General features: G+C 40.0%; 1 protein-coding gene across 1 annotated transcript in view; it reads left to right on the forward strand.

The window, feature by feature from the left end:
- HS6ST3 (heparan sulfate 6-O-sulfotransferase 3) overlaps positions 1 to 19,890 on the forward strand; it is a 760,542-nt gene extending 740,652 nt beyond the window's left edge. Inside the window, exon 2 of the mRNA XM_054447365.2 lies at positions 12,834 to 19,890. Coding sequence (XP_054303340.1) covers positions 12,834 to 13,542 — 709 coding nt within the window. The 3' untranslated portion in view covers positions 13,543 to 19,890. The remainder of the gene's footprint in view (positions 1 to 12,833) is intronic.
- The last annotated feature ends 3,577 nt before the right edge of the window (positions 19,891 to 23,467 follow it).

Consider the following 23,467-nt stretch of genomic DNA (forward strand, 5'->3'; position numbering starts at 1 on the left):
GAAGAAAGTAGTTTGAAAACTTAAAAAATGTTAGACAAATAAAAATTTGCTTTAGGTTGTTTTTTAAATATTCATTAACACATCTTGTTTAATATTTGAAATTTCACTCTATTTGGACAGTTTATGAGGCTCTAATAATCATGGAGAAGGGAGAACGTTGAAGTGCGGAGTGTGTATATAAATGGTGAGGATCTGCTAGGTATCAGCTACTGCCGGGCCCTTTATATTCATTATCTTATTCAATAATTCCCACAACCCTATGAAGTAAGTACTGATACTTCAGCTGTTTAGATGAGGATACTAAGGCTCCCAGAGGTCGAATAAGCTAACCAAGTCACACTGAAAATGAGGTGGGTTTAACGTTGGAACTCGAATCTGTCTGACTTCAAACCTATTTTCTTTTCACTCTGTATAAAGTGAAGTTCCCAACATTCTTGAAATTATGCACTCATGCTTTGTCCAAATGAGCACAGTTTGATTTGTACTTTTGTTAAATGTCTTCCTGAATACAGGCTTTGGGACAGCCAACTTCAGGATTCACCAACCTTCTCTGAACACTTTTCTGAGTCTTCATAGCATTGTATTCAAGATCTATTTTAAGGCCAGAAAGAGCATTATGGCATGGAATGAGCTTTGGCTTTATTTCAGTTCTCTTGCATAGCTATTTTCAGCCTTTATTGTTCTGAGATTACTACAGCTTTTGGCTTCTAGATTCGTTAGGTGTGTTAAAAATGAATGCAACTGCAGTAACTCCCCCTTGTCTCTAATGCCCCTTCCTCAAGTGTAAATTTGTTACAGCTTTGTGGGTGTGCTGGGCTCAGGAAAACTGTTTCTATAGCTTCTTCTAAGCTGTACATATTCAGAGCATCCTCTGGATCCATGCACTCCTGTGCTAAAGTAGAACGGAAGTCCTGTGTTCCTTCTGCTTCCTGTCCATCCCTGGCCTTGCAAGATGCTGCTTCTCTCTCATCTTCTGCTGCCTCCCTGCAGGTAGACACAAATCCCTCACCCTGTGATGTTCATTTTGCATCTAGAGCTTTGAGTTCAACAAAGCCTAGGCCACTGCATCATTAAGTCATAAACTGAATCTCCAAGACAGCCTGATTTTTACGAGATGATAGAAGAAACTGCCAAAACTGTTATCACTCTGTGAATTACAGACATCATCTAAAAGTAGTACATGACTCAAAGGGTTGTTTTGATGACTAAATTGGTGAACACAGGCACAGCACTTAGAAATGTACTTGGACATAGTATGGATTCAATAAATGTTGGCCACTATTATTGTTATTCATATCAGTTTTTCATTGCACATGGAACATTCCATATTTTGAGTTAGCATTCCTCTTAATCATTATTGAGGAGATGACCTTGGAGACAATCTTTTTTTGAGGCTTGGGAAGGAATGGAATCAGATTGGAATCTCACAAGTATTTTTGTTTAATATGCCAAAATGATTACCCAGTCCTGATAGCAGAGTGAACAAAAAATCCTAAAACAGAAGTATCGTTCATATAACAGAATGGCAAAATCTAGACAGAGGGGATTAAAAATATATATATTCTTGTGATGTTTTTGGAAAATATGCATCAGAGCTGTCAAATATAGATTCTAAATGTTGGTACACATGCCTTGCTCTTAAATATTCTGATTTACTTCTTTTCCTGTCCAAATCGGCTGGTGCTAAGCAATTACAACGGAGATACCTCATGGTTTCTACCTGTGCAATTCTCACATTCCCTAAAAGCAGTGCCTGAGAAATTAGCTAAGACGAGAGCATGGCTGAGAACAGAGGGCCTGATAACACAATCTGAGTGTACTATCTGGTGTTCTGCTTTGCCCAGCTGGGATTAGAGCTGCGAGTGAGACTGAATTGGGCCTTATCTCACTCCAGGGCGGCTCCAGGCTTCAGGTGAATACCCGCATGCATAAACCACAGCTTTGCAGAGCGCCTTGAGACATCCTCATGCCCAAATCCCAGTGATGCAGCGCAAAGCAGGGCGCCTCTGAACCAAATAATCACGGAAGTCCCTGAATAATGCATGAGAGCAGGACCCTCCCTGGCACACTTGAAACTGTACTGGGAGGAACTGTACTCAGCAAGATAGCAAAAACAAGCCCCTGGAACATGCATTCCCTGAAATTTATTCTTGCAGCAGCCACTTGGGGGAAAGTGAAAGCAAATGTGACAACCACCCGAAAATCATGGCATTTTAGTGAGTTCGATGCTCACAGGTTTCCTGTCAATATAAGGCAGCGACGTGACAAGATTTGAAATTTCCTCTTATTGATAAATACCATCTCTCCCTCTAGGGAAGCAGGGGGTTGACTGATCATCATTAAGGAATGACCTGTATGATTGAGAAGCCTCTTCTTTGATGCTTTTGTTTGGTTGGTTTTGTATAATATGTGGCTTCCCATAATTAAAGTTAGCTGACACCCAGCCATTGCATACAAACTACATCTCAAGAGGTCGTTTCTTTGAGGACTGCCAACGAATATAATTGGGTGAGGGACCTCCATCTTTCTGATCCAGATGTTGGCTTTAATATAGCTGCAGTGCTGATGAGTGGGATTTGATTCCACAAATGTTTAGTCTAATTTGACATTCCAGCTGTTCATTAAGTGGAAACTAAACAATCTCTTTGGAAAGTTGTTTCCCCAACATCATGTCACAAGCTCTAACCAGACCGTCCTGGAATGGCAGTCTCAGACCAAGGTTTCACGCAGAGCACCTTCCTCTTCCAGCCAGGAGGGAGCAGTACCAGTCTCCAGCACCCTCTTGGCTCCCAGGCAGCCATGCTCTCTGTGCCCCATGACGTCAGGCCTCATGGAATAGTCAAGTCCTCTCCGGCTTTGACTGTGCCTGGATACTATTGGCAAAAACCATATTGAGTCATTTTGACAATGAAACAGGAGGGATTCTCTTGACTTAGGAATTCTACTCCTAGGAATTTATTCTCTGCACAGATATTCATGGCTTAGAATGTTCATCAGATTCTTGTTTAAAATAAACCCCCAAAATAGAATGTCCCTAGTTGTCCCAAACTGGAGATTGGCCATACAAATTATGACACATCCATAAATGGAATATTATGCTCTTCTGGAAGAACATTGTATTCTTATGAAAGAATATTAAATAAAATGGAAAAACATTCACTGTCTTTTTAAGTTAAAAACATGTTATAAATATGTTGTGCATTATGAATTCAAAATGTAGACATTTATAACTTTAAATAATAATCAATATATATATTTAACTGTGCCTATGTATGAGTAAAGTGATTATAGGTAATTTTTATTTTCTTCTTTTTTTTTCTTTGAGATGGAGTCTCACTCTGGCATCCAGGCTGGAGTGCAGTGGTGCAATCTCGGCTCACTGCAACCTCTGCCTCCCATGTTCAAGCAATTCTCCTACCTCAGCCTCCCAAGTAGCTGGGATTACAGTAGCATGCCACCATGCCAGGCTAATTTTTGTATTTTTAGTAGAGATAGGGTTTCGCCATGTTGGCCAGACTGGTTTTGAACTGACCTCAAGTGATCCTCCTGCCTCAGTCTCCCAAAGTGCTGGGATTACAGGTGCAAGCCACAGCACCCAGTCTATTTTCTTCTTTTTTACTGTTCTGCAGTTCCCACATTTTCCGTAATGGTAATACATTATTGCGTATCCAAGTGGGGGAAATAATAATTTTAAAAAAAGCAAGAACAACTAAATTTAAACTATTCTTCCTTTAAAGTTATCAGGTGCATATGTGAGGAAAGCCACCCGAGCCTCTCCCCTCCTGAGGGAAGCCCTGTGGGCACTCCTATCCCCTCGTCTTACCTATTGAAGAGAGTCAAGATCCATGGGTAGTAAGCAAAATAAAAATGCCTGAGCCCAAAGGGTCTGACTGCCTTCTAAGTCAGCATGAGGGAGAAGGTAATGGCAGCTTGGTGCCGTGCGACGCACATGGCTTCTGTGTGAGGTAAGAGAACCACATGCACGTATCTCCATTTCCTCCTCCTCGTGTTGCGGACACCCTCAGAACCAATCACTCTGACACACACCACTGTCAGCTTCCTAAAGCTCTTTATTATGATACTTTGCAATTCTAGTCTCCAACTTCCCACTGGCTTAGAACATCATTTGTAACTTCCTTAATTTGTTCTCAAGACTTGAATCAAAGGCCTTTTCATAGCTGTGTCAAAGGGCAGTCTGATTGCTAAGCCTTAACTGCCGCAATACCCCTATCAAATACTGTGCAGGGCAGACAATACTCTAGTGAGATAATGAAGAATGAGTAGCTCATGATGAGTGTGCAGCAACAAAGAGAGCCAAGAAATTAATTCCATTCTGAACATTTGGAAACTGACTCCTGCACACAGCAGAGCAGGGCAGAGGGAGCTAAGCTTCACTTTTTAAAAATGCACACATCAGCTTATGTTTAAGATATGCTGGTCGCCTGTGCATGCTCCATGGAGAGGATCAAGATCCTCACAAAATCTAGGAATCTCTGAAAGAGTGGCTGATAAATGTTATATATTTATTCACTCCACAAACATTGAACAACTGAACATCCATGATGTATAAGGTCATTCATTATACATCCTGGGGAATCAAAGGTGAGTCAGGCAAGATTCCCTCTCTCAAGCTGTGTAAAGCCTGTATAAGTCAGACTGGTCACTAGAATAAAGATAGTGCATGAGGGGATCTCTGGTTTTGTGGGGCAATGGGGGAGAAATCCCTTCCATGGAGGATGTGAGAGCAGGCTGGGTGGAGGAGTTCCTACCTGATCTGGTTTTTATGAATGCATAAAACTGTGGAGTGTGGAGCTATTAATTTTGCTGCTTTGTTTTATGAGGGTTAAGCTGGTGGTGGAAGGAATCTATTTACTAAACTGTTGTGAACCTAGCATTATGAAGTTCTTTCAAGTGTATTCTCATTGGATAGGCAAGTCATAGCCTCATAAACATGAGTTTGTTTTAATCACCACCAGCAAAGTGATTCCAGGGACTTATACTCCTCATTATATCATTTGGATGAAGATAGTAGCTCTGCCTTTTATCTACTGCAGAAAAGGAAGGATTTGCTAGAAGGAAAGAAAGAAACAGAGAAGAGGAAAAAGTAGCATAGAGAAAGCTGACAACAGATAGCCAGGGAGAGCAGTGGCAGGTGGGTGCGTGGCATTTCCTGAATCTGTCCTGGATTCTTTCTCTTCAACACCCACAGTTCTGGGGTTGTCTCTGCTGGTCTCTTACCATGGCTGCTGAATGTCTCCTGTGATCTCTACCTACTTTAGGTAGAGATCTTTAATACTGTTTAATACTTTAATACTATTGCTGAATGGGTCTTTCTAAATTAACACTTTCAATTTCAGCAATTCACAATCACATTCAGAACCTATGGCAATTGGGTCTCAATATCCTCCTCCAGTCTATGCCCTCCTTCCATTCATTCATTCATTAAATGAACGTTTAGTGAAACACACAACATGAGCTTCCTGGTCAAGTCTCAGTACTCTGCTCTAGGTACATTCTTGAAGAGCTCTCTTAAATATTCTTTGTCCACTCCTGACCTCTGTGACTTGCTAATGAATGCATTTTTCTACTCTACCACACCTGTGCAGTAAGACTTGAGGGCATTTTCTTCTTTTTTTATGTTCTCAACATTTCCTGAAGCAGTTCCTTACACATAGCAAACCCTCAATAAGCATGTGTTAATTAAATGACTTGCTAATTAAAGAAGAGAACAAATTATACAATAAACTGCTCAGTGAAACATAGGTTCTTGAAACAGTAGGGAAGAAAACCAGTAAGTTTAATTTTAAAAATAAATAAATAAACCTCATTGTTACTAATTACTTGTTGTATAAAATATTCTCCTTTTTGCAGTGAGTCTGTGTTGACTGTTTCACTCCATATCACCTACCATCACAATCAAATGATGAGCGCATTAGAAGATTATATATTTTTTACTCCTTGCACACATTTTAGGCATTTTAAAAAGTGTCAGTTTAGTTTTAGGAGGGGAAAGAAAGACATATTTATCAAAGGCAATATTAGATTTAGTTATTAAAATATACTTATTTCATGAAGTGATAATGTTCTTTTACATAGCAACTATTTTTTTAATATCTGCTGTGAGTAGGGCTCCGTGGTAGGTGCTGGGACTTTTGCTAGGGATCTGAGGCCTAAGGTAGGGTTTTCAAAAAGGACTTTAGAGGGTAGACGTGACCAAGACTGTTACATTTAAGTTAAAAGTGCAGTAAGTGATGCAGTGAACTCTATAGGCTGGAAAATCAAGGAAGATGGATGTGAGCCTTGAGCTGGTCCAGGGAAGATGGCAGGATACTAAAGAGCAAAGAAAGGGAAAGGCTTTCAAAGTGAGAGAAGGCAGTCATACCTTTGTGTTGTATTTAGGATTTTTTAACGTGATCGCCTTACAGCAGAACAAGATACTAAAAGTGGTTTGAAACCAGTTATGGAAATGTGTGTGTTCCATTTGGTGTAACTTCAGTAAGCCTTGATGGCCCATATTATAATTATCAGTTAAAATGATTATTGACTTAACCTCATTCCCTAATCTTTCGCAGTACACAAGTGTTTGCCATCATAACCCTCATGGCCACGGAACAGCAGTTCTAAAGAGTTCCAGTTGCTTTACAGACATTCTTAAATGAATTCACCCAAGCCCTCAATGAAGTAGGTGACAAATGGTAGATCTGCTGACAGGATGCTGTCACCATGGCAAACAAAGCTATCTGTCTGAGGGACTGTTCTGGCCCAGGGAGATTGGTGTAACATTCTCTTAAGTTGGTAGTTAGCATTTCTTTCACTTCACCAATATCACTGGTGCCTAAGATCTCCTTGGGGACATGGAATATTAGCCTTTGAGTCCCTAGTGTCTAGTCCCATTGTTTGGAGAATAGATGGGGCTTAATTAAAGTTTGGAGAATTAAAAAATGAATGAACAGATAGATTGAAGTTGGGGGCATAGGAGTTTGCCTATTTATTGTTTCACTATGTGGGAAGAGCTTAGGTTAACTGTAAGGGAAAATATACAAACAAGTGATACTGTCTATGCATAGGAGATGGAATTAAATGGAACAGAAGGTTCTCTGTATTGTGGCCATGCAGCTCTCAGGTGCTGCCCGTTCTTCCTCTCTAGTCTTCATTTTACCCACTTAAAAATGATTTGGAGTTCTATGAACCAAGGGGGTCAACTTGAAACTAACTCTGCTCTGACATCAAAACACAGAAACGTCCTAGTGGAACACTTTTATTGATGAAGTATAAAGTCATCCTATCTTATGGATCTGAATCTGAGTGGCTAAAAGCCACAGGATTAATAATGACATGCTGTATGATATTCAACTACAGTAATGTAGTTGATATCAAACTCCATTGCACTGTTGAACAAGTAAGACCTAAAAAATAAAGTTGGAGATTTCAGTAGTACTGGATCCTTTAAGTCCTTTCATTAGAGACTGAATTGGGAGTTATGGGAGCAGGGGAAAATGAGTTGGGAGGAGATTCATGAAACCAGAGCAAAGCTCATCAACAACGAAGGTTAGGCTTGTGGCCTGGAGACAGACAGCATTTCATCAATGACTTGTGTAGTTTTCTATCTGAAAGTAGAGAAACAAGTGAAAAGAGAGAAAAAAATTGATATGAGAAAAATGATTTAATTAATCATATTTTCAGTTTTTTTTTCTTCAATAGTTGAGTGTTCTTCAACCATATTGGTTTCAACCCTATTGGTTTACCATTTATTATTGAGTTCTTCAACCCTATTGGTTTAGTATTACTTCTAACTTTCTATTTAGTCTGCTTTGCAGGATTGAAACAAATAAAATGTACATGAGAATATGTCTGTCTAAAGTGATTTCCAGATGCTTTTAGCCACTCAGATTCAGAACCGTAAGACAGGATGACTTTATACTTCATCAATAAATATATTCCACTAGGACATTTCTATGTTTTGATGTCAGAGCAGAGGTAGTTTCAAGTTGTACCCCCTTGGCTGATAGAACTCCAAGACATAATTTAGGACTTATTTTACTCATGTAACTATCATCCTACAATTTGGCTAGTCAATGTTTGATGCAGTGTTAAACAGAATAAAGTTAAATTTGGAATCAAAACCATTTTAAGCCTAAACCAATTTCAGTCAGCTTTAAGATTATGTGGAATGAAGATTTCCAGTGGAATGATGGTACTGGAAGGTCCATGGCCAATTTTCTCAACTGAGACAAAAGCCTGAAACATGAACAAGTCCCAAAATAGGACTAAAGCAGGATTAATAATGGCATGTCATATGATATTCAACTACAGTAATATCTACTCTGAGCACAACTTTATCATCAGTACTTCCTCTTGGAGCCCAGAAGCTGTGTCAATCACTTTCTGCTTTCCCTGCTGACCTTTTGGGAAATTTTCTGACACTGATGGAATTGTCATTCTGTCACAGTGAAAGACAACAGAGTCATGGAAAATGGTGATTGGCAAAAGCAAGAGCTCAGACTGGTTTGTCCTTGGCAGTTTCAGTAAGTTTCACCTCCTGATTTAAAGGAAAATGAATGTTACTTAAAGTTTTTGAAGTTTCTTTAGCACATTTCAAAACTGCCTGGCTTACCTGGCGGTAAGGCTAGACAGTCAAGATAACAGAATATAGAAAATGTATAGTTTTAAATATTGTAGCTCATCAATTCCTTTTGAAAAGCAGAATAACATTGTACCCTTACATTTCTCATTTTTTGAAATGTTGCTTTTAGTTGGTGTGTGTGTGTTTTTTTTAATTCAGTTTAGCTTGGGCAAGTTAAACACAGACTAGGTTGAGTTTTTCCTACAAAATAGGAGGTTTTCTTTCTTATAATATAGTGACTATTTTTTAAGTAAATCAGACCAGATTAATCCAAGTTCTATAACTTACTACCAAGATAATCTTGGGCAGCTTATTTTATCTCCCCAAATCCTTAGTTTATTCAACATTAAGTGAAATAAAAATAAATCAAAATATGCACACGTCTCATAGGATTCTAGAATGGGTTAGACTCTTACTTAGCGCCATGCCTGGCACTTCACAAGTTTGCTACATCAAGGGTCTTGGCCACCAGACTATAGGTAAAACATTTGACATCCAAGTGTTTCAGTGAGTTTATCTAAATAAAAAATTTGCTGTTACAATTTAAAACAAAAGTAGAAAATTTCTGCCCCAAGATCTTGAAAAAAGTATTTTTTTCTAAATGGTATAGGAAGTTATCAGTTAGTCTTGAATGAATAAGGTATCTCCTTTAAATCTAAGTCTGCAATAATTTATTCTTTGCCTCTAAAATTATTAGGCATCACTAGAGGCTGAGTTCCTTTCTTGGGAATTAGGAATGTGTTCTTTTCCATTGATTTAGCTTTTCTATTGAGCTTCTTATTCTCTCTGTTGACTCTTAGTTCCCACAAACACTCAAAATATTGCATCATTTTCTTTTTCCTTTTCTCTCTTAACCATTCCTTTGAAATCAATGCTAAAATTTTCTTACCAAAGCCGATTTTCAGAGTGTGGTGGCAAAGCAGTTCTCTTCTGCTTCAAACCTGTCCTGATGTGATAGCATCAACCTTTAAGAAGTGGAAATGAATGTTTTGAGAAGAAGGGGGGAAGAGCAGCTTCCCAACTGCTCCAAGTTTTTATTTCAATTTTTCTTTTTTTTTAAAACTTTTATTTTAAGTTCAGCAGTACATGTGCAGGCTTGTTACATAAGTAAACTTGTATCATGGGTGTTTGTTGTATAGATTATTTCATCTCCCAGATATTAAGCCTAGTACCCATTAGCTATTTTTCCTGATCCTCTCCCTCCTCCCACCCGCCACCTTCTGATAGACCCCAGTGTGTGTTGTTCCCGTCTATGTATCCATGTGTTCTCATCATTTAGCTCCTACTTATAAGTGAGAACGTGCAGTATTTGGTTTTCTGTGTCTGTGTTAACTTGCTAAGGATAATGGCCTCCAACTCTATCCATGTCCCAGCAAAGGACATGATCTCATTCTTTTTTATGGATGCATAGTATTCCATACCACATTTTCTTTATCCAGTCTATCATTGATGAGCATTTAGGTTGATTCCATGTCTTTGCTATCACGAATAGTGTTGCAAAGAACATACATGTGCATGTGTCTTTATAATAGAACAGTTTATATTCCTTTGGCTTTATACCCAGTAATGAGATTGATAGATCAAATGATAGTTCTGTTTTTAGGTCTTTGAGGAATCAGACATCCTTTGATTTAAATATACAGGAAATCTCTGATTTATGAGGGCTTGGCTTGCTATTTTTAAACTTTACAATAATGGGAATGCCATAGGCATTCAGTAGAAACCATACTTTGAGTACCCATACAACCATTCTGGGTTTTTTTTCATTTTCATTAAGATATTTAATAAACATATGAGATATTCAACACTTTTTTATAAAACGGGCTTTATGTTAGATAAATATGCCCAATTGTTGACTAATACAAGTATTCCAAGCATGTTTAAGTTTGGCTAGGCTAAGCTATGATATTTGGTAGGTTAGGTGTACTCAATGCACTTTCAACTTAGGGTGTTTTCGAATTACAGTGGGTTTATTGAAATGTAACCCCATCATAAGTCAAGGAGTATCTATAGTCAGGCACACCACCATTTATCTTTAAGTACAAATGCATGCCCTAACAACATACAGGAGTGATACAGGGGAGGAATATCTACAACTGCTTCCTTTGCTAACACAGATATTTGAAAAACTATGACAATGCAGTGGTAATCAAAAGTCATTCCTCAACAGACTCCTGCTGTCTATCTATCTTATATATCTGTGTATCTATATATGTGTATTTATTTTATCATCAAGTTTCTTTGAAGAGCAGACACTGAGTTGAATCAAGAAAAATGACCTGGTTTTTTTCCAGCCCTCTGGACGCCAGGTTGAGGACAGGCATGCTGGGTAATACTGTTTTCCACTGAGTACATGCTAGGTCACATTGAGGCCTACCTGGCAGCACCAACCTTGGTTCCCGGGCTCTCTGTTGCACCAAGACATTTGTACAGGTGTCAAGGCAGGCCTGGCGTTCTTTTCAGAATATTGCAGGGCTAATTTGTTCTCCCTAGGGGAGCTCTGAGTTACTCCCTAGGGGAGCTCTGATCTATCCTATATTTCTGGAGCTGGTCCCCGTCAATGAGCCAAGGACTGAACTAAAATTGAATTGGAATTAGACTGGCTTGTGCTAAAGGGCAAAAGGCTGCAGTGGGATGTGAGAATTGGAAGACAGCTTGGGGGCCTGCTCCGCAGTGGGGTCCTTTCTATGGCTTCCCTGACAAATGGACTTCCAGACTCTGTTGGAAAGACGGGGTTGGGGTGGGCAGCCCATTCCATTGGTAGGCTTCTCAAATCATGGAAAGGATTTCCCTTATTTTAAACCAGTATTTACTTTCCTCTAATGCCTGCTGTTTCTCTTTCATTTCTCAACTTCTCCATCTCCTTTCCTGCCTCTTAACACTTCCCTTGTCCTTTTAAATCACAGATATCCTGATCTCTATGGGATTCTTCTAAAGAGAACCACTTAATAATGGGTTTATTTTCAGTAATCCATTAGGTGGAATTAGATAAGATCTGTGATTGTAATAACCACAGAACCTGAAAATTAATAGGTGGTCAATACATAGAAATTACAATGTAAATACCGATATGATGTACAGGAAAGCATGGGAGCTTTGAAATCAAATAGGCCTAACTTAGACTGCAGGTCGGATATTAACTTGCTCCAGTGTCACTTTTCTGAACCTCTGTGGCTTCAGCTTTTATTTTAAAAAGTAATGATAAAACCCGTTTTACAAAGTTGTCTTGAGGATCATCTGTGGAAAGCATCCATAAAGCATGTAGCACAGTTCCTAACACATTGTAGGCGCCCAGTAAATACTAGTCTCCACACCCAACCCATCCTTCCTCAACTAACCTACCTCATAATCCCAAGTAGCAGTATAAAGAGATTAAGGAGGCCAGCAGGCACGCTGGCTCATGCCTCTAATCCTAGCACTTTGGGAGGCCAAGGCAGGTGGATCAGTTGAGGTCAGGAGTTCAAGACTAGCCTGGCCAACATGATGAAACCCCATCTCTATTAAAAATACAAAAATGAGCTGGGTGTGGTGGCAGGTGCCTGTATTCCCAGCTATTCAGGAGGCTGAGGCAGGAGAATCGCTTGAACCCGAGAGGCAGAGGTTGTGGTGAGCTGAGATTGTGCCACTGCACTCCAGCCTGGGTGATGGAGCAAGACTCCCTCTCAAAAAAAAAAAAAAAAAAAAAGAATACTAAGGAGAATATACGTTCAGCTTTGTTCTTTCTAGTCCCATGTCCTTGGATAAATCACTTCACCTCCTTCATGTAACCCTATCGTATAGAACCCCATCTACCACAAAGGTTTGCTGTAAGGATCAAATGAAACAGCAGATGGGTAATAACTTAAAAATCATGGTATTTTCTGTAAATGTAAGGTATCGTTATCGCCAGCAATAATTTATCAGTGAATAATTGCTGAACAAATGAATGAATGAACTATCTATTCTTTCCACCCCATGCCTCCCCACACTGGAGCAAGGAGGAAAAGCCCAACAAACTCAGTATTGAAAATTGGTACATACGTCTTTATGGAAACATATGCACATGCATCAATAGGTACAAATGCAGGCAAATACTCTCATAGGCAAATACTCTCACATGAACATTTGGCAAAAGAGTCACTTGACTCAATGCTGATGTAAAATTATAAAAATTTAGATCCCTCTTGTTAGAGTTGTCAACTACTGATGCTCTTCCTCTAATTTCTTCTAGGAATTTCTATTACATCACAATGTTACGGGATCCAGTGTCACGTTACCTGAGCGAGTGGAAACATGTCCAGAGAGGGGCCACGTGGAAAACCTCTCTTCATATGTGTGATGGAAGAAGCCCCACCCCAGATGAGCTGCCTACCTGCTACCCTGGGGATGACTGGTCTGGGGTCAGCTTGCGGGAGTTTATGGATTGCAGCTACAACCTGGCTAACAATCGCCAGGTGCGTATGCTGGCTGACCTCAGCCTGGTGGGCTGCTACAACTTGACTTTCATGAACGAGAGTGAAAGAAACACCATCCTGTTGCAGAGTGCAAAGAACAACCTGAAGAACATGGCCTTCTTTGGGCTCACTGAGTTCCAGAGGAAGACACAGTTTCTCTTTGAGAGAACATTCAACCTCAAGTTCATCTCCCCCTTCACACAGTTCAACATCACGCGGGCTTCTAACGTGGAGATCAACGAGGGTGCCCGCCAACGCATTGAGGAGCTAAACTTCCTGGACATGCAGCTTTACGAGTATGCAAAAGATCTCTTCCAGCAGCGCTACCACCACACCAAGCAGCTAGAGCACCAGAGGGACCGCCAGAAGCGGCGGGAGGAGCGGAGGCTGCAGCGAGAGCACAGGGACCACCAGTGGCCCAAAGAGGATGGGGCTGCAGAGGGGACTGTCACTGAGGACTACAACAGCCAGGTGGTGAGATGGTGACCCCTTGCCCTCTCCTCTCTCAGGAGGGGGAGGATGAGCAGGCACATTGACCTTCTTCTGTTGAGGTACCTTGGAGAAGCTGGGCCATTCTGAGGACATCTGGCTGTGTGTGCTTGATTTGGACATCTTCTTCCTTCTTTGTCTTCATTTTTATCCAGCTGGAGATTACCGTCTTGTTCTTTTTTTTTCTTGACATTTTGCAATTGGTGATATTAAGTAGGGTAGGGGTGCATCACATATAGACCGTTTTAGAAGGCCAAGGAGAGCCACACAGAAAAAGGAGACAGTTCCTGTGATCTCCTTTGCCAGGAGCATAGAATAGTTTGGGTACCAGGAACCCACAGAGGCACACATGAAAAGCCAAATTATGGCTTGGATGTTCTGCTGAAACTGGTCTATGTCATACTGTCTCCTGTTATGAGAATATCAGTCGGTATAAAGAGAAAAAAAGAGAAAAACATTTCAGCCCTTAGATGAGGTCTTACACCAACCCCCACTTGGCTATTGGCTGTCATCTTGAACTCTATTTGAATGTGACTTAAATCACAAGTAACGTGTTTTGTTGTTGCAGTTGTTTTGAAACAAAATTATCCTATTATTGACCATTGCTAGAGACCCACATCCTACAAAATCCTGACACCATAACCTTAAGCCATGCCCTTCCTTCCATCTTTTAGGGAACGGGGAGTGGATCCAGGACAGGGGAGGTTGTAGCCCCTGAGAAATGAACGTTGGTAGGAGCATTTAAGAGAAAATTTGCTTATTTGCTAATGCCTAAAGGGGTCTCACTTTACAAATTGTTACTTTCAATGTGAGGAATGAATGATAAATTAAGAGAAAAAAATATCAGGAAGGTCAATATATGCCTAACATTTCTAAACTGGCCAGATAACCTTAGATTTTAAAGGTACATTTCAGAGTTTAACCTTTTTGGAGAAGTTATATTCTTTAATCAGGTACTACCAGTCTTGAAATTTTGCCACCACAGAGAGAAAGATGTTTTTAAAAGCTTGGCCCAAAGAATAGGAAGTTAGCTAGCATGTATACAAAATATATTTGAGGTTACTAAATGGATAAGAACTCTGAATTAGGCCAGGAGACATGGAACACCATTCATGGGATGGTTATCACAGGAGTTTAGACAGACTCTGCCTCCCAGCATCTTGAATATCTCCAGCCTGTTCACTGTTTTCTTCCCACACAATCTTTACCTGTTGTTAGACTGTAGCCACAGACAGTAAATCAGGCCAGAGTGTCTAAAACTGGACAAGAAATGTGTTGCATTGCTGAGGTCTTATTTTCGCCTTTTCATAATCCCAACTACAATAACAAGAATTTTATTGAATAATAAGGAGATATGTATGGAAGAAGGAAGAGAAAGCCTTTGTCTAGCATTTATTAGGAAGATCAGAGTGAGGGGGAAGTTTCACAATGGATGGATCTGATCAATCCCTTCAAGGAGCTGAAGGCAAAATATGTGAAACCCCTAAATCAGATTGAAAAGCCTATTTCATTGATATCCAACATGTTTGATGTTTAAGCTAGCTTTACCTAAGCCACTTCTCAGCCTCCAGAATACTCTCTCTGGGGTTGTGAGTCAATCAGCCCACAAGCATTCATGGAGTGCTTACCTGCACAGAGGGAAGTCCAGCAGCTCCACCAGTTAGAGATCTGGAGATGCTTCTCTCACTGTGCTTGGCTTCATCTGGGGTGCAAGGGAAGGCATTATCGGGTGGCTCCCTTGCTCCAGGAACTGAAGGAGGCCCTTTTCATACCTTAAATATATTCTGCACAACAAGTGGATATTGTTAGTCTCCATTTCATAGATGAAAATAGTGAAGCCCACAGAAAATAAGTAGCTCCTCCACGGGTTGTAAGCTAGGTCTAGCTGACTGCAAAGGTCAAGTTCTCTTTACTCCATCACCGTATCCGTATGGAATAAGGGTTCATCCTACCTAAAGCTTCCTGCCAATAATGCAAGAAGCCAGCTGCAATTTCCCAGAAGCGTTTGTCTCTAACCCATGTGGGTAGCCCGACCATGACAGCACCACGCTAACAGTGACCCAGAGCCATACTGCCTTGGGTCAGTCCAGCCCCCTCCACATCACTGAGCCATCAATGAGCTGAGAGATCAATGACTTTTTAGGCAGCTGTGTTTTTTAAGCCATATACAAGGGTAAGTTAAAAGGGGCCAAGTAAATATTGCTTGTTAGTTGGTAGAGATTAGGCTCACAAAATATTTCTCCATTTCCAGTGATTTGTTCCTAAGGTAAGAAGGGAAGGAGGATTGCAGCTGGGATTAGTGAGCGGCTCTCTCTCTAGCTTCTCATCTCATTGTTAGGATCTAATGTTCTGCCTAGAATAGCAGGACTGCAAATTATCCTTCTGCCTGCCCCTGTGACACACACACACACACACACACACACACAAACAATCCAGTGTTTTGTCATGTGGAAAATCAAAACAAGTTAGAAGGCATTCAGACTGTTTCTTTTAAACTCACTTTAAAATTTTGGCAAGGAATTCATGCATAACTGAAACTTGAAGGCAGCCCCTGCTCACTTCACGCTGTTCCTTAGGCACCTTGGGATTGGTATCAAAGGCTTCCACTGCCTTCTGCTGAAGGCATGATGTATGGGGCTCCACTTGAGACCAGGTATCAGGATGTTCAGAGGGAGCCAGCTCTTTATGTTGGCCCCAGGCCAGTGCTGAGCAAATTAAAAAGACCGACATGGGCTTCCTCCCTCATATCATTTCATTCTAAAGCAGCAAGCTTGTCATACCCATGGGGTCCTATGTAAATGGAGAGGTAGGGATGCAGTTTATTCTCCAAAAATTGACTGCCCACCTCCATGCTGAGTGATGCTCAGGGAAATGATGCCAGCAGAAGGCGTCTGGGCCTAAGGATCCATGGAAGTCAGGAACATTAAATCCCAAACCAAATCAACTCCAGATATATCAGTGTCAAAAGCCCAAGAAAAGACAAAAAAGAAAAAAACCATCCCCAGGGGTTCTATGGCCCTATTGACTCCTACACTTCTTTCCCTTCTCTTGGCAATGGAAGCTCCAGTACCCAGATTGGAGATTAGGATGAGACGTCTTTGTGTATATGTGCACGTGTGTGTGTGTGTGTTTTATTAAGGACAAAGATACACACTTATCTATTCTGTCTCCTTCTAGCTTTTAGGCAGCCTACTCTTGGAAACTGGAGGAAACTGCCCTGAGAATTATTAGAATGCTCATAATAATAATTGGTAACATTAACAATCAGTGTTAGACAACAGTGAGGCATATCATGTGTTTTTATTAAAAATGATAAAGATGTGTTTCTTCTCATCTAAAGGAGGTAACTTTGTCATAATTAGTTTCATTAAAAGTTTGAAGTATGAGGACTCTTTGTTATGCCTTTAAGGTAATTTTAAGAAAAAAATCTGAGTAGACATAGTACTAATATTGGCAAGAAAGTCCCCAAGATAGACCTAGCAAGGAGATAAGAACAGATCATTGAAAAATAAATATAAATGGATTGGATAGAATTCCCATTCAGCTGTTTTAACACAGAAATTCAAAATAGTGACTTAACGTGGGTGCTATTTCTCTCTTACTTAAAGGCAAACTGGTTTTACAGCTCTGGTGTGTGACGTTAACAGATGCCTAGGCCCTCTCCTGTTGCTCTGTCATCCTAATGTGCTGCATCCACCTCATGGACCAAGATGGCTGCCACAGCTCCTGCCATCACATTTACATTTAAGATCGTAGAGAGGAAGTGGAGGGAAGTTGCACATATTGCTTCCAGTCACATCTCATGGGTTAAAACCTAGACATTTGCCACATCTAGCTGCAAAGAAGGCTAGGGAATGTCTTTATTATTGATTGTCATGTGCCTTGATAAGCATAGGGAGTTCTGTTATTAAAGAAACAATGTGAAACAATGTGGAAATTAATACTGATAAAGACTATCAGTATCTGATACAAAAGGGAACCAAACAATATTTCAAGTGCTTTTTAATGTCACTTACTTCATCATATGTTTTGCGAAAGATAAGACTAAAATTCATCACTTTGTGTAGCATTTAATGGTTTTCAAAACATTTTTGCATGTGCTGTCTCATTTGGTCCTCATTACATTCTTGTGTACTAAATAGGACCTCTATTCATTTTGCCACTTGCTAGTTTGGGATGGAGAGTCAGAGATGTTGAAAGATTTCCCAACGACTCATTTATGAGCAAGAAAGTTGCTTAGAGCCCCAGCCTTTTGACTTCATAGCCTTTCCGACTACTTTATGCAGCTCAGCATCAGTATTGGGATTGGGAACTGCAAGAATATGAAATCTAAATCTTTATTGACTTATATCCTTCCTTACCTTTTTTGACATGGAAAATGCCAAAGACACTGGTCAAGTTTACTCTCAGCTCCCTACCTCCAGTGAGGGGGCCTCTTATTAGGAATGAAATATCCAAGAGATGGGAGGTGTTGCAGGGGAGACCAAAACTCAGAGGAGGCATTCAAACACTTCTAGCAGGGTGTCTACTCCATCCAACTCAAAACCTATTCAATATGAAGGCCGAGGGAATGTGCTCACAACTCCCTATTAAGGGAAATCAATATAAACCCGCCCCCCCTCACCCACCAAAAAGAAAAAAGAAAACTCTCCCTTTTTAATGTCTTCTTCCCCAGGCTCCTGGTACTTTGTCAGCAACATACTGCTTTCATTCTTAAAGGTTTCATTGACTGTTAAATGAGTCCCTTTGCATACTCACTGGAGAGAGGAAATGCTTTAAGTTGTCCTAAGATAACATCTGCACACAGAGAGTTTATCTGATTCCTTATCAACCATGATTTCTATCTGAGGTCCTGTATAATGGGATCATTTAGAGATGGGGGTTAGGGAGAGTAGGAGTAACTCTAGAGAAAACTGTGGCTCCTCAAAGGAGGCAGATCTTTCCAAGGTAGAAAGGTAATGAATTAAATATATGCCATGCAATACTGAAAAAATAGAAAATGACTAAGATACAGTCTCTGTCCTCTAGAACTAGGGCAGCCTGGAAACATATGGACTATAATTATTTTAGCTATTTAAAAGAAATGAGTGAAGAGGATCTTGAGACAGGACCAGAGCATTGGAATGGTTGTAGGGACTGAAAGCTGAGTTGGAAGGATCAGATCCAAGAGAAAGCTGGGTTGGACTTACACAAGAATACCCTGATCTGATCGCAGCTGTGACTCCAAGGTTTTCCTTTCCCATAGTTGCTGTGACCCCATTGGTCACCAGAGCAACTGCATGTCTTCAGGCTGGGTATTAGGGCTGGCTGGGTCTGATGATTCTACCCATTTTGTGCCATCTGAGGAGCATGCGAGGGTTCTTTCTCCAAGGCACTTTCGGCCTTCCTTCTTCTCCCCTTCCACCATCTCCACTGGACATAAGCCAATGCCTGCTCTCTTCTCACCACATTCACCTGAACAAATCTGAGCTAATTCCTTGAGACTTCAAATTAGCCCTTCTGAGCAAGTGGGCAGGTTCTGAAACCTGTGTGTTTTGTAGCCTAATGAATTGATGGAATGCACATGAACCCATCTTCATTGCATGTGAAAGAACCAACCTGCCTGGCAGAGGTGCAGAAATTTCCAGAGGACTGGCCTAGCTATAAACACCAGCAACATCTGCAACACAAAAGCCCTTGAACTTCTAGGCAAGGACTCATGCTAACCTAGCAGCACTCCAGATTGAGAACGCAGATGGACAAGTGTCTCTTGAGCCTGTGTTCCAAGATGTCTGTGGAAAGGATTGCAACTGTCATCCTTTGGCACACTCAGTGGAACCTGTGTGAGCTACATGTTCTGCTGCATTACGGGAACTCATCAAAGGGCCAGATTGACATCTTGCCAGAAAAACCAGTGTTTTGAGGAGCAAAAGTTTTGTGTACTTCGGTAATTGTCACATTTGTCTTCCACCTCCTTGACATTTATTTGTTAATCATATGATCATTTTTTTTTCACTTTCGTTTTTTTCTTTCTCAGAAGTACTTCTGGGGCTTTGATTGCATTATTTCTCTTTTAATGTATCATTTCAGTGTTGGAAAGAAAAATCTGGATCTTTATGTGGTGACCCATTTTAGATGTAAAGATAGTTATTCAGTAGATAGTAAATTATTTCTCTTAAGAGATATTTCCTTTTATTTCTGTACAATAATATGTATGAACTCAGTTACTAGGGGACTGTATTGTGACATTATCAACCTTTATTGCTATTTAAAAATGATAGTTTGTAGAACTGAAGATTTCCATTGATGTGAAGCACAATTTAATGAATAAGTTAAAATATTAAACTGTTGTGATGTCAAGAGCAATTGTTTTCCCCTGTGTTTTTGTCAGAGACATTTTTGCAAAATGAGCAAAGTCACTAAAACACTTTAAGGGATTTATGGAAATGGAATCCGTAGGATCAGCTTTTTCAAAATTGGGAAATCCATGCTTTGGATGCAAATGTGGTTATTGGATGTGAAACGTGAAAAGCCATAAAAGACAAAATATGGATTGAAACAATGTAGAGCCTCTGAGGCCAGAGAGGATTTTATAAACTCTCAAAAACATAAGCTTCTAAAACCATGGTTCTCAGTAACTCTCCCCCTCGCTGCCCACCCCAGCACATTGAAATCCACTGTGAAATGTGAAAAAGCCTCCTGGAGATGAAGGGATCAGGTACAGATTTGAGAAACAGAAGTGGGAGAGAAACAGGGTTTGGAGCAAAGGATCTGGGAATTCAGTCTAAAAGAAAGAAAGAGACAAAGAAGGAAAGGAGGGAAGGGGGAAGGGGAAGAGAAAAAACAGCAGAAGAAAATCACAAGCACTAACATGGGCCTCTCTCCAGTGTTAAAGTGTATTTCTCCAATGTGAGATTTTATTTTTAAATAATCAGTTCCTGTAATATAAGCAAAGAAGGAGAAATTTCTAGTAGAGGAAAAAGCTCATTCATTCAAAAATTTCTTGAACAATGCAATTTACTTGATATGGTTTGGGTGTGTCCCCACCCAAATCTCATCTTGAATTGCAATTTCCATAATCCCCACATGTTGTGGGAGAGACCAGGTGGAGATAATTGAACTATGGAGGCCGTTTTCCCCATCCTGTTCTCGTAATAGTGAGTTAGTTCTCATGAGATCTGATGGTTTTACAAGGGGCTTTTCCCCAGCTTCATTCTGCACTTCTTGCTGCCACCATATGAAGAAGGACGTGTTTGCTTCCCCTTCCACTGAACTACGAGTCAATTAAACCTCTTTCCTTCATAAATTACCCAGTCTTGGGTATGTCTTTAGTAGCAGCGTGAGAATAGAATAATACATTTTTTTTTGTTGTTCTGTAGAAGTGGGAATTGTGGATTCCTTTCTTGCTTATGGGTGAGATTTGTAACCTTAGAAAAATGTCATCTGACCATGTCCCTCTATCTAATGGGAATCATAGGTAAGGGAACTTGGCTTTAGAACAACCGAAGTAGCGACAGGAAAAGCTCCAAAAGACAGTGAAAGTCAAACACACACAAACATGGCATGCATGTGCATGCACAGGCACACACACACATGCATGCACACACACGGCACAAATACACATGCACACACACACGTGCATACACAGAGTGAAAGAGTTAGGGGGCTTTTGTCTTCCAAGAAAAACCTCAGATAAGAGAAGGACCTAGGAATCCTAAGGTTCACTTCTTTTCCCATTCACCTTGGAAATAGTGTTGAAAATAAGATTGAAAAAATGTTGAAAATATTATTAAAAATCTACTCTCAGGGTAATATGGTTTTACTTTCACAGATCAGTTTTCATATAAAATATAAATTTGCAAATTAATGGAGTATAAAATAATCCAACGTATGTTTTTATTTCATATAATGTTAATTTTTTATGATTGTAAAGTAATACATCATCTTAGATAATATGGAAAATACTAGTTTAAAATCCATACATGATAGAGCCAGACTCCGAGATTATTTTGATCAATCTCTTTCCATACTTTTTATGCATTAGCAATTATGATACAATTTTAAATAACCAATATTTTTAGGAAATTGGAATCATACAATCTATACAGTAGAAATACATATATTAACATCTGAATAACTATTCTTTTAAAATGCAGTTTTAATAGCTGCATGTAATTTTGCCATTCCCATATTTTTGGTCATTTTGGTCATTTTCAATTTTTCCACTAATACAAATAACACTGAAATTAATATATTTGTACCTAAGCAGCGTCTATGTAGAAGGCTCTGTAAGCCTGTTTGAGATAGGACAGTGGACCACTTTGTTGTATCATCCCAAAAATCTGGAAAGAAAAAATATTCAAGATTGTCAAAATTGCCTAGAAGCAGCTAAATGAATTGTCAACAAAAAATTTCATCTACGTAATCAAAGAAAATTATATGTATCTCTCTAGAACCACCCCACCTGGCCTAGGACTGAAGTGTTCATTCTTCAAGATGTTGGGAGTGTTGGCTGCTGACCGACAGCTCTCAGCTGAGTCTCTCTCAAGGACTTGCCCTTAGTTAGAGACACTTCTGCCAAGGTCATGCCATCTTTGGGACCATCTAATGATATTGCTGTGGAGGTGGAGGCCAGGGCTTTTAACTAGAAACTCTGAAAGATCATCTTAGCTCCAAAGCTCCCCGTAGGATCAGCTGAGGACTTTGTTTCAAAGCACCTCAGTTCACCATTTCCCTCTGCCCACTCTGGTTCCTTTGCTCCCAACAATGTGTTCCCAATCAACTTTCCACACAGACATCTCCATCACAGACTGTGCTTTCCAGGACACTAGACCATGAACTTGCCAAAGAACCCCAGGTTCTCCTCTCCGTAGCCTTCTGCCTGAGCTACTTCCGTGTCTGAGTACCTGGAGTTTTGCTTTCCTCTCTTTTGAGCTCAGCTATGTTTTTTAACCTATTTTGGCTTATTTTTTCCAATATTTCTACCTGTTTAAAACTGAAAGAGGAATCTGTGTTAGCTCAGTTGGTCAACTTAATGGAATCAGTCTGCTCTTAAATGTAAAATTTTCCTTTAAGTCCGTGTTTCTATTGTTTTTTGTTTTTTTTTTTTTTTTCATTTTTTAGCTCTTCATCACATCCTTTCCATTTTGAGGCTCTAGATTTTCCTGATTAACTTTCATTCCTTTTCTACTTTGGGGAACTTTTCTCTCTGTTTGCTCATCTCTTCCATAAACCTTCCTGTTCACATTCATTCCCTTTAGTAGTATTTTTGTTTCCTATTTGTGCCTATAATTTACTTTACCTCTTTTACTGGTCTAGTTTTTATCTTTTTTTAAAAAAAACAGTCAATTTAATCTCTCTCTTAATGCCTATGTTTCATTTTTATTCATCGTTTATACTCACTCCTCCATCAAAGTTTATTTTAATTTCTCATTGGTGTTTATAGCCGTTCCTTTCGTTTTTTGAAACAAACTTGTTTTATTTCTATTATTTTTCACTAATAGGTAATGCTCAGATAATTTCACCTACAAAATTTTTACTTTTTGAACTACATTGAGGTTCCTTTGGGGTTTTGTATGTGATCAATTTTTTTTTTTTTTGAGACGGAGTCTCACTCTATCACCAAGGCTGGAGTGCAGTGGCACAATCTCAGCTCACTGAAAGCTCCGCTCCCGGGTTCACGCCATTCTCCTGCGTCAGCCTCCCAAGTAGCTGGGACTACAGACATCCGCCACCACGCCTGGCTAATTTTTTGTATTTTTAGTAGAGACGGGGTTTTACCGTGGTCTCGATCTCCTGACCGCGTGATCCGCCCGCCTTGGCCTCCCAAAGTGCTGGGATTACAGGCGTGAGCCACTGCGCCTGGCCGTATGTGATCAATTCTTACAAAAATTTCATGGATACCTAAAATGAATATGTATTGTCTTTTCAAATTACATATATA

Source organism: Pongo pygmaeus, chromosome 14, assembly GCF_028885625.2.
Source record: "Pongo pygmaeus isolate AG05252 chromosome 14, NHGRI_mPonPyg2-v2.0_pri, whole genome shotgun sequence".
In the NCBI taxonomy this organism is placed as follows: domain Eukaryota; kingdom Metazoa; phylum Chordata; class Mammalia; order Primates; family Hominidae; genus Pongo; species Pongo pygmaeus.